The 12,110-nt window shown below is 41.6% G+C and overlaps 1 protein-coding gene across 2 annotated transcripts in view; it reads right to left on the bottom strand.

Annotated features, from left to right (window-relative positions):
- flt1 (fms related receptor tyrosine kinase 1) overlaps positions 1-12,110 on the bottom strand; it is a gene marked incomplete at its 3' end in the record, with an annotated part of 30,759 nt that overhangs the window by 4,635 nt on the left and 14,014 nt on the right. For both annotated transcript variants that reach the window (XM_080049851.1, XM_080049852.1), the window contains exons 11-17: positions 7,845-7,968; positions 7,041-7,149; positions 4,925-5,233; positions 2,920-3,066; positions 2,712-2,843; positions 789-895; positions 344-479 (exon numbers count right to left, since the gene is read on the bottom strand). In XM_080049851.1, coding sequence (XP_079905977.1) covers positions 344-479; positions 789-895; positions 2,712-2,843; positions 2,920-3,066; positions 4,925-5,233; positions 7,041-7,149; positions 7,845-7,968 — 1,064 coding nt within the window. The remainder of the gene's footprint in view (positions 1-343; positions 480-788; positions 896-2,711; positions 2,844-2,919; positions 3,067-4,924; positions 5,234-7,040; positions 7,150-7,844; positions 7,969-12,110) is intronic.

The following is a 12,110-nucleotide window of genomic DNA, read 5'->3' as shown; positions in this document are numbered from 1 at the left end:
GCCCCCATCAACAGTCCATCTGACCCAATCCCGCCCTTATGATACTGCCAGCTGATTAGTTCCAGTCAACACCGTTCACACACCCCCACACTGCACTTGATTAGCTCACCACAGACAACACAGACACACAGTCTGATTAATGGAATGAGAGTCACTCCCAATAATAGCCAGATAAGACCTGTGAGAAAGTCCTGCTATCTGTGGCGTGATCTTAAATACATCTCCCATCGTTAGCATTACCTTCCCAGAATCCTTCCAGCTTTATAGATTCACAGTGTAAGACCATCATGCTCACAAACATCCATTTCTGCACGTTTTACTTCCAGTGAATAATAGAACGTACCTAATTTGAGCCGCTCCCGAGGGAACTCCCATTGGTTGGGGTCGTATTGCAATCGCTCACACTGCTCATCTATTGGCCCCTCTCCTGTGTCCAGAATGATTGACAGGAACTCTGGTTTGGCGTTAGAGCTATTGGACTTTAGAGTGTTTTGTAAAAGATAAAAGAAAGAAAAAAATAAAACATTTAACCAACACTCTTTGCTCCAGAAAATAATTACAAAAGCACATTTAACCCGGTAGGAAAAACTGCATTGCCATTTTATAAGAATTAGAACATTTTAGGCATCTACCAGAATTAAGCTATCTGTGGCCTCACCACTCATTTAGTGAGGAAGATGGATTCATTCAGTTTAAAAGGACTAGATATACTCAGATACCCTTGTATGTTCTGATTATATGTTTTATCAAAGAAGTAAAAAACAACCTTTTTATTTTGTGCTTCTCACCTGTTTCAGTTTGCGAATGAAGAGCGTGATGAAAAGCCAGAAGAGAGTGGCCACCACGCAGGTACAGGTGAGAGTGGGAATTTCCAGAAAGGAGGCTTCGGAGACACCTGCACAAAGACACATAAAAAGCCCAAGTAGCTTTAATTTGACAAGTGATTACATTAAGTTAATATGCACTGGCAGTCCTGGAGTGTGCTGCATATGACTTTGAATATTGTTATTTTCACAAAGCTTTGAATGAGTGAATTGTGTTTTTGTAAGTGAAGCCATTTTTATCATTAAAGAGGACCTATGATGCTTTTTGACTTTTATGACCTATAAACGTTGTTATGATGATTCATAGTCATGCTTAACCATACTAAATTATCAAATAATGACTTACATGCATTTCGACGTATTCCCTGCTGACCGTCTGGGGTGTCTGTGCTGAGCACTAAACACTATTCTAGCCAGTCGAGAAGTCACGTGTTCAAAGCGGTCTACCCTTTGTAACTTTGTGACGTCGCATGTAACTTTGTGAAGTCACCACGCGGATGTTTCCATGTATGGTAATGCTGTCACTTCCCTGTTCGCGTCTGCCTCGCGTCTGCCTCGCGTCTGCCTCGCGTCTGCCTCGCGTCTGCCTCGCGTCTGCCTCGCGTCTGCCTCGCGTCTGCCTCGCGTCTGCCTCGCGTCTGCCTCGCGTCTGCCTCGCGTCCTTATAGGTCCATGCTCGCGCTTCCCGCCACTGAAAGTGTTCCGGAAGGAAGGTAACCAATCACAACGGATTTGGGGTAGCGGAGATGGCCGATGCACAGGCGGAGGGAGCGGAGATTGCCGAAGCACACACACTCAAGTGTTGACAGGACGTGCTGGATCGCCAAAATAAGAGAAAGAGCTTCCCGAAAATCTACATAGTTTTTTGTGATGTGATTCGTGTCAGGTTGCTCTATAGCAGTGTAAAACAAGAAATTAAGACCAGAAAAGTAGTATAATAGGTCCTCTTTAATAAATGCAACTCCGACATTCAAATACATTTCTCTTAATTTTCCAAATTGAGATAATAAGAGACACTTGATTTAAGAGATATCAGATGTCAAATTGGAATTTGTTTTGCTTCCACCTTTCCAAATTGGGGCACTGGGTTTTAACTGTAACACCAAAATCCATAAACTCTACCATCCAACCTCCTCATTAAACCCCTGTTATTTTGCCCAAAAAATGACCAGCTCACTGCCGAGCAGAGCCTCTCTCTGAGATGCAGGCCGGGCCCTTCCAGAGGAAATAAAAACGGGAGACAGCTTCCTTCCTGACTGATCAAAACTCAACAACACACACACACACACACACGCACACAAACACGCACACGCACACACACACACACACACACACACACACACACACACACACACACACACACACACACACACACACACACACACACACACACACACACACACACACACACACACACACACACACAGCCACACCTCTCTCCACACTATAAGTCCACCACTTCTGCTCTGGGGAGGCGGGTGGGGGTACAAGAACCACATGGGGCCTGCCTATTATGCTACCACCGGATGAAGTGTGTGTGTGTGTGTGTGTGTGTGTGTGAATGAGGAAAACTGAACAAAAGGCTGAGAGTGTCCTACATTGGTATTGTGTTAAGACTGTCTTTGATCAATATTTACTCAGAGATTGATAAACAGACGTATCATCCATCCATTAATAGAATTGACACAACACGCCTCCATAAAAACAGCATCCATAAAAACAATGTGATAAAGTGTATATGTCTATACATCCAGACGACACATCTATTTACAGAACTGGGAACAATGGAAGTACAGACGTACCCATATATGGCAGAGTCCTACATTTAAGAAGAAGTTAACATCAGCCAATCAAAGGCAGGGAGGCCTCTGGTCAACAGACACTTACCGTTGACCCATATGTAGGCAGAGCTCTCGGCAGATCCCCTCTCATTTGTGGCCTGGCACGTATACAGGCCCTGGTCCTCTACTGTGATTCGGTCAATATGGAGAGTCCCATCTTCTGGTGATATCACAATACCTAAAAATGGTGGCCCAATTAGACACCAGAATACAGCTACAGCTAGAGTTAGCATGATTATAGTATTTTCTTTTACCTGATCCTTGAGACAGAGCGCTTTCGTCCTTGTACCATGTGATGGTCGGTGGTGGGACACCTTCAGAGGGACAGCTGAGGACCACAGAGCTGCTGACATTGACGGTACAATCTGTCAAATTATGAAGCAGCACCGGAGGCTCCAAAACTGAAAGGACAAACACGTCACACCCCATGAATATTACAAGTGTCGATTTATGAGTGTGTATATATATGTGTGTGTTTTTTTTTTTTAGGATTGGGTTTGTCACGACTACAAACACTTTTACCATTTCCCAGATCATATTATGATCCGTCATTAATACACAGCTTTAGATATTGCTGTTCAAACTTCAAATAGACTACAATTACTTAAAACAAAGTATATTTGATATACATTGATATATTCCTATGTTTACCTATATGAATATTTGTCCCACCAAAAAATTTAATAATTAAAAAAAAAAAAATCAACATTTGTGTCTTTTGTACAGTTGTGGTTATTTATAGACTAAAACAAATGTGTGATGAAGTGAAACCGGTGCTATTTTTTCCCACTGTGTTCTGGACCTCTGCCACTTTTGGACAATAATGGTGCGCTGGTTGTGACACATTCTTCCAGCAGAGTGGACTTGGCTTCAACCTGTGAGTCAGCTGATGTTATGGCATCTCTTGGGTCCCTCACTCTCTCTTAAATACAAACCCATTTATAAAATAAAACACACGATATAGTATTGCATCATGGGGGCAACAATTGGCCTATGAGTGCACACAACGAGTTGTAGTTTTATTTCTTCGCATGCACTGTAATTAAAGTACAATACTCGGAGACTATTATTAGACCAGATGACTCCTCACAAACAGAATCTCTCCAACGATACGTTTGAATCCCCCCTCCCATCCAGTCTCCCTCTTTTTCCCCACTTTGTTGATCCCCCACTTCTCTCTCTCTCTGGTCACCCTGTCTCTTCAGTTTATTCCCTTGTGGCGTGGAGGAAGTTGACGTGTTGAGCCCTGATTGTATAGAGAACAGCAGTAAAAGACATGAAGAAAAGTCACTTAACCAAGGCGACTGATTGTTGTTTCCCCTATCTTCCTCCTGGACAACAATTGATGATTGTCCGCGGGGGCTGGGGCCTGACAGTGTCTGATTGGCTGATTGTTCCTACGGCTCTGTGTGGGGGCCTGTAAATGTGGCATTGTGGGAAGTGCCATTGTATGCTCTTCCTCCAGACAAGGGCTCATTCCCACGTGAAAGAGGTGCTGAGCTGGAGCGCAAGAGCAAAGGCAGGGTGGGGCCCCAGGAAGTCGAGGGGACCCAATTCCCAAGCAGCAGCACTCTGTGAGAGTGGGGGTGTTTGTTTGTTTGTATTGTACGTATGCATTTGCAACATAGCCTATATGCACAGACAACTTGGGATGGCTCTAAGTTTTAGCGTAGAGAGAGAGAGAGAGCTCAACTTGAATATGCTGTTGTTGAAATTGAGTTGTGAGGAATCATGACGACTCATTGAAGTCGGATGTGCCCAGAAGAAACGCTAAAGGAAAGCACCCAGGAGGAAGCACACTGATCAGATGCCCGAAAATCACGTCAAACGCCCCCTTTTGACTTGAAGGGGTAGTGACTCTAACTCCGGAAGTCTAAGCCCCTCACCCATAGCCACCCAACAGAGGAAACTTGTATCCACAATCGTATTCTCTATGCACCTACCCAAAGCTTATGACCCAAAGCAAGGATTGGAACGTAGATCGGCTGGTAAATCTTTCAAGCAAAGAGGATCAGCTCCCTCCTGACTACAACGACCTGGTACAAGGCCCATATTCAAATCGGTTTGATAATCCAAAAAAGCATAATATATTGATAAGCTATAAATAAGATGATTACCTGTGATCTACTGTATTACTGTTGATAGAAGCCATGTAACAAAAGAAACTTATTCATTTATTTTGAAGTAAGCTTCCCCACAAATGCACAACATTGACAAGCCGATAATGGTTGAGAAGCTCACAATGTTGCCACTACTCACTTGTGACCACAACCCATGTGTGCAGGTGCGTCTCCTGTGCGGTGATCAGGTGGCGGGCGGAGCATCTGTAGGACCCAGAGTCTCCTGCTGTCAGGTTGCTTAGCGACAGGACCAGGAAGTTGGAGAATTCCCCTGTTGTGAGCTGCTGACCACTCAGGGCAGGGCTGTGGGACCCAATGCCCTCTGTGTAGTTCACTCTCAGCCATGACAACGCCGTGTACAGGTATTTATTGGCTGCACAGGTGAGATGGAGGTCTCCACCCTCTGTAGACTCCTCCCCCTGGCTCACACTGAAGCCTCCTGGGACGTCTGAGGGAAACAGAGGAGGGTTGGAAAGTTGGGTGGATGAGGAAGAACAGGTGGGAGGGAGAGTCACATGAACATGATAAAAACCTTTGCCGATCTCCTGTGTGGTGAATAAGGCCCCCCTCTCAGTTTCTCAACATGCAAATGTGGATCCTGTACGGTGCCTGAAACCAGGAGAGCTGATTGGACCAATCCCCAATTTCTGTAACCTTTGACGATAATGTTGAATGGCTATTGTGGGTAAAAGCAGCTAGTGGAATACAGTGAAAAGTATTTTTATTTACTTTAGCCATTTGAAACTTCCCGTGGAAACGGCTCGAGAGTTTCCTGATGGCAGATAGTGTTTATCTTTCCCAAACACCCCAAGGCCTCCCGAAATAAAGCGGACCTGCCAGTCCAAGGAAGTGCGCTGCACGGGGAAGTGGAACGATAAGAGTCCCTGGTTCCTGTTTCGCTCTTGCTCACACACTTACAGCTCAGCTCGGCCTTACGCATGCACACACACTCACTACAACACACAAAAAATATTAAACTGCATGCTTAGTTACACATCTAACCAGAAAACAGCAGTCCGCCACGCACGTAGGCTAGGTTCGTTGTGTCAAATATTTCCACCTACATTACGTAATGTGTGTTTTACTTCTTCACTCTGTCATACACTTGTCAAGAACAGTAAATTTTACAGCATAGATAGATAGATAGATAGATAGATAGATAGATAGATAGATAGATAGATAGATAGATAGATAGATAGATAGATAGATAGATAGATAGATAGATAGATAGATAGATAGATAGATAGATAGATAGATAGATAGATAGATAGATAGATAGATAGATAGATAGATAGATAGATAGATAGATAGATAGATAGATAGATATTTCTAGAGCTCAGAGATGAGTAGCATCATGCTCTTTCCACAGCAGCGCAAAGACCTTTCTGTGATGTATTCTTCTGCAACCTAGAACTCAGGATACCATTTCTGCCTCCTTTCGTCTGAGCATTATCTTTTTCTTCCCGCACAGATGTTACTTACAAATTGTAAAGACATAACAACTTTCATGCAATGCATGGGCTCTCTGTTCTGTTTCCTCCACACAACACTTCAAATATACTAATAAACCCTTCTGGTTCTTTTTTTTTCTTTTTCTGGTTGTAATGTTGGTTGCAGGACATTTTATCTTGGCCCTACTGTCTACAACATAATAAAGAAGTCAGTGTGTACAGACTTATAAATACTCCCAAAGTTCTAGCTAAGGAAAAGGCAACACCATATGTGTGTATGAGTGTGTGTTCACTGGGAATGTGAAAGCATATCACAAGATGAATGACGAATTACATAACAATGGACACCATCTGTTACAACCCACTCACTTTTTCACTTTCAATCTGACAGCTAAATGTTTTGAGGCGGTTCCAGCGTATATGCATTGAGGGAAAATATGTTCTTATGTGAGTTCTCAATTAGTTTCGAAAAAAAAAACGTCATCAAGTAAAACAGGTGACTTTGACTAGATAGAACAGAAGAATTAAGACCATGTCACTTCTCTTTCATTGTTCTGGATTACAAAAGTAAGTGACAAAGCATAAAGTGGATGAGCTAATATACTGTAGGCCTAGGTGGGAGTAAAGTGACCAAAGAAAGCAGATGACAGAAACTAGTTATTCAAAGTGAGATGATTCTGAGAAGGGGAGGACCTGAGGGAACTTTATATATTTAACTTGAATTATTTGAAATACAACAGATGTGGACAATAGGAAAAAAAGCCCATGGGTTTTACATCTGAGGAGATGATTCAATCTGCTCACCTGTGATGTAGAAGTAAACGTCTAGCTGGTCCGTGCCTGCAGAGTTGGAGGCAACGCAGCGATACACTCCAGACACAAAGGCCTCTGCCACAGTCAGGACCCCCACCATCTACGGAAAAGCAAAACATCCGTGTGAGCAAAACTGAGACACACACACACACACACACACACACACACACACACACACACACACACACACACACACACACACACACACACACACACACACACACACACACACACACACACACACACACACACACACACACACACAAACAAAGTCATTAATGCACACACGTCAGGTTTAGGCTCATTACCTCTGCCACTGGCAGGAATCATATTTTCCATGGGCCCACTTAGAAGACAATAGGGGTCCCTGAGCCAGACCCCCTGCCCACTTCCAACCTAGTGGGCAGCTCGAAATGAAAACTGTCGATAAGTATTATTACAGGTGTGTATGTGTGTGTGTCTGTGAATGTGTGTGTTTGTCTGTGTGGGAGGAGTGAGCAAGGAGAGGGAGTTAGAGCAGGAAGTGAAATTATCCTGTGAGTGAAACCGAACATAAATAACCATTTAACAGAACTTTAAAGTTCCCCTGATGTATGTTATCATAGTTGTAACATGATCCAAGTTTTATTCAAATTGTTGAATTATTTGGTACATTTTCAAACATATTGTCAATAATTGCAAATCAAATGTTTTACCAGTGTTCACATTGTTGTCCCTTTTGCTTGTCAATATCAGGACAGGACATGTTGTGTTTCATTTTTCATTCAGTGTAGTCACAGTCTATATTTCACCTACCTTCTTCTTCCCGTGAAGCACTTCCTGTCTGTGCGTCACACTCAGGACGTGGTTGCTTGTGGACGTGGCGGGGACCCTCTCAGTCACACGGCTCCATGGTGAGTGGGACGTTGAAAATACACACCTTGAAGGAGGAAGGGGTGAGGGGAGATCTCAGCTGTGTTGACACAAGCCACTTTTTACGGCCTCCAGGTGTGTGTGTGTTTGTGTTTGTGTGTGTGTGTGTGTGTGTGTGTGTGTGTGTGTGTGTGTGTGTGTGTGTGTGTGTGTGTGTGTTTTCCACAGCTGTGCTCGGCAGGGAAGCTCAGAACATCAGGGAGACGCCTTGATCAACGCTGCTTGGCGTTATCTTCACGTAATCATCATCATCACCAAACCATTTTTATGGATAGCATCACGTCCTCTCACCCTGTCCTGACAATAGTGGATCGTTGCGTTGCTATGTTGCTATGTAATGCTGGATTGTTCATCCATGGAGGATGCAGAGGTGGTATTGTCATCCCGTTCTTCAGCTTCCTTCCATTCTTAACAAATCATCCGACATTTCCAGGACAAGAGTTCCTGTCCCTAAATCCATAGATTACACACTAGTGGAGCTGTGGGAACTGGACCTTATCCGAGCAGCTTAGGTTAGGTTTATTTAAAGTACATCTCATTCTGACCAAAACTTCATAAATGATGCTTGATCAATTCAGAGTTTAAGTAAAACGATTATTAGATGACCTGAAATATGTGTTATATGTTTCATCTATCCATTCATGTCTTATGACAGTTCTATGAGAAATGCTAAAATATTATATATACAATAATATATATATTTGAATTAGATTTGTTCATTTATAACAAAAATACTGCTTAATGTTATGTCATCAAAATAGTTTTTTCAACAAGGGTTAATGTGCTAAACATGGGAAAGAAGCAGTAGCCCCATGAGCAAAAGTAGTTTTTGTCATGATATATTAAAAATATAATTTTTTAAATGTCAGTGTAGAATCTTCAATGATTATTTTTTATGAATAAAATTGCAAGGCAACAAAAACATGTATTCTATAACCTATATCTGCTTTTAATATGCACATATGGCATAAAACTATACTTTTTTATGTTTTTTTTTAAATTTCTGATTATTCTACATCAGTCAATTACTTTATTTACGTTGCATGATTTTGGCTAAATAATTATTGCTTTATTTAAAGTTTAAATAATTATTTAAATCAATAATTTACTTAAATTGAACAATCCATAATTTATCCAAAATTCCAATTAAAATTTCAATGATCCTACATATAAGTTCTTTTTTAAATATTTTGTGTTGTCCACAGTTCAGCTAACTGAAACAACCAAGATTTAAGAAATTGAATAGTCGTGAGCCCCAATAAACCCAAATCCACAAAATCCTTTGAATTTGGGAAATTAGTCGCATGATAGTAAGCATCTGAAAAGATTTAGGCATAGGCTATTTATCAATCCAAATGAAAGATATTGTTATTTAAGTTTGATACACTTTTATGAACATTTATTTCTAATCAGATTTTTGAATAGGCTTACTGAGACACCCAATTCAAAATCATATATTGATTTTGACTAGTTACACCAGTCCTCCAGAGGCTTAAAGAGGAAACTGTAGGCAGCATCCAGCAGTAGATACATTTGTGCAAACCTAGAGCCATGTTTAGTTAACTCATTACATGTCAACAGTGAAATCCAAATCCATTTAAATTTTAAAATCAAAGGTTTAAGGCTAACATCCTGTATGTTTAGTTGATATTAACAGGGAGTTGCTGATTTTTATGATTTTCCAAAAAATCCCTTTGGAAAAACAGATAAGAAATTTCAGATATTCAAAATTCTTTCATAAAAACCCTGTCTCGACAGTTACACTATAGTTTCAAAAAGAAAAATTATAATATTTAGAGTATTCTTGGTCCAGTCTTACCATTGTGCAGAACTAAGTATCATTTTATATAATAGGATGATTATATGCTACCTCATATTACTAATGACTAAATATAGTAAGATACATAAGTGCTTGTAAGCTATCTCAAAAAACTAGGAGTTACATCAAATGTTTGAAACCATTGGATTCAAGTCAACTTCAATTTCAATATTATGTTATTTCATCCAGTGTAAATCAAAATACTAAACCTTCCAAATTATATTACTTATTATTTAAAAATGTTTTACTTGCATTTTTAATCTGCCAATTAAGGCATTATAAATATATTCTGATCCGGTCAGTTGTAGCCACACTTCTCAACAGTTTCCACAGCACATTTTGTGTTTCCACCCCTGTCTGTCTGTCTGTCTGTCTGTCGTGCAGACATATCTCTAACCACTCTCCTCATTTCCGCTCTGGTCATTGATCTTGTTTATGGATGTGTCACTGCCTCTCTCTCCTCCCTGTCTCTGTCTGTATCCTCCTCTGTTCTGAGCTCCTCCCTGAGGGTGGTTCTTCTCTGCTCCCTGATTGCTCTTCCTCTTGGCATTTAGTGCGCGACTGCACAAACCCACCCTGTGCATGACACACACACACACACACACACACACACACACACACACACACACACACACACACACACACACACACACACACACACACACACACACACACACACACACACACACACACACACACACACACACACACACACACACACACACCTCAAAGACACACATTACACCAGCTAACATTCCCACGCTTTCCAGGAAAAAGTTTTTATCACTCGAAGCTTCACTGACTCACATACACACACAAATAGGATTAGTTGGATTGATGTTGGGACACAAACGTGGTTAGAAAACAGAAAATGAACACACATGCATACACTCTCACAGCACAGCCACATTCACACAGTGTGTGCCTGCCAACAGGGTGAGCAGCCGCCTGGAAATATGAATTAACTGTGAGTTGTGTATCAGTGGGGGTCATCGCCTGCCTTTTACTCCTGTCCTGCTTCACTGCCTAAAATACACTTATATCGCTGTGCCCGTTCGTTCCTGTCTCAACCCCTGAAATAACCACAGAGCCATGTAAACCAATACACAAATATAAGCTAAGTTTAATGCAAAAAAACAACAAAAAAAACAAAAAGAAACAAAACACAAAAAACTGATATAACAATTCAATACTTCTTAACAGATTCATACAATGTTGGCAAATATTGTCATTTGTCATATGTAAGTTAGTTGTATAAAATTATTAAATATTAGATTCATATATTACTCATAGAACATCTGTATACAAGGAATGAATCACATTGGGAGACACCCGTAGAATGGGACACACACACGCACGCACACACACACACACACACACACACACACACACACACACACACACACACACACACACACACACACACACACACACACAAACAGACATTAAAACACTCACACAGAAAGACATGCACACACAGAAATGGATTTTACTAAAACACTTCATTCTCTTAAAATGGCTTGCAGTATCACGCATACGTTTAGATTTGAATTAACTTTCAATACAAAGACAACAGAGCTGTTATGCTGACATCATTTGACAAACATGGAATGACACTGGACGACATATTAAGACGGGGGTCGGGGGGGCAGTCATAGTCTCTGGTCTGTGGAGACTTCCTACATGGTAGGTGTCTGCTGACCATCAGTCTTTGAAATAGAGAACTGTAGGCATCCCATAGTGAACAACACAAAGCATGTCCTCTTGTTTCGCCCGTCCTAGGTGAGCACATTTGACCTTCTACCAGTGGCAAAAAAAAATCGGAACAGAAACTCACAGCTTTTGTGGATGTCAGGGTCAGATTAGGGCTTGGGACAGGCACGGTTCATGCACCCATTATAGTACCACTCAAGGACACGAATAACAAGCAAAAGCAGCTCCAGAAATGTGGCTGGTGGCTGGATGGAATTGCACTTCTTCTGGCTCAAAATGTCTGTGAAATGTATTTAAAACAAGCATAAAACTACAGAATGGCTGTGTGCGAGGGGTGGGACTTAAAATGGGAAAAGATGAAGAAAATAAATAAATAATGAGTAAAGCAGGTGCCCGTATATCCTTAGTGATCTGTCTTATTTTACTCCTTGGTTCCTGTGTCTTCACTGCTCAGCAGTGTTCAAAGTCACTTTCCTCACTTTTCTCCAAAGCAGTTTGAGCGCAGGATCGTCACATGCGATCACTGGTAATTTCACTGAGGGTTCCGTATGCCATGGAGAAGCACTGATGAGTGTGTGGAGGTTATGGTGGTGGTGGTGTGGGGGGGGGGGGGGCTC

The sequence above is a fragment of the Ammodytes marinus genome (genome assembly GCF_949987685.1).
Source record: "Ammodytes marinus genome assembly, chromosome: 21".
NCBI lineage: Eukaryota > Metazoa > Chordata > Actinopteri > Uranoscopiformes > Ammodytidae > Ammodytes > Ammodytes marinus.
This window is presented reverse-complemented; position numbering and strand designations above follow the sequence as displayed.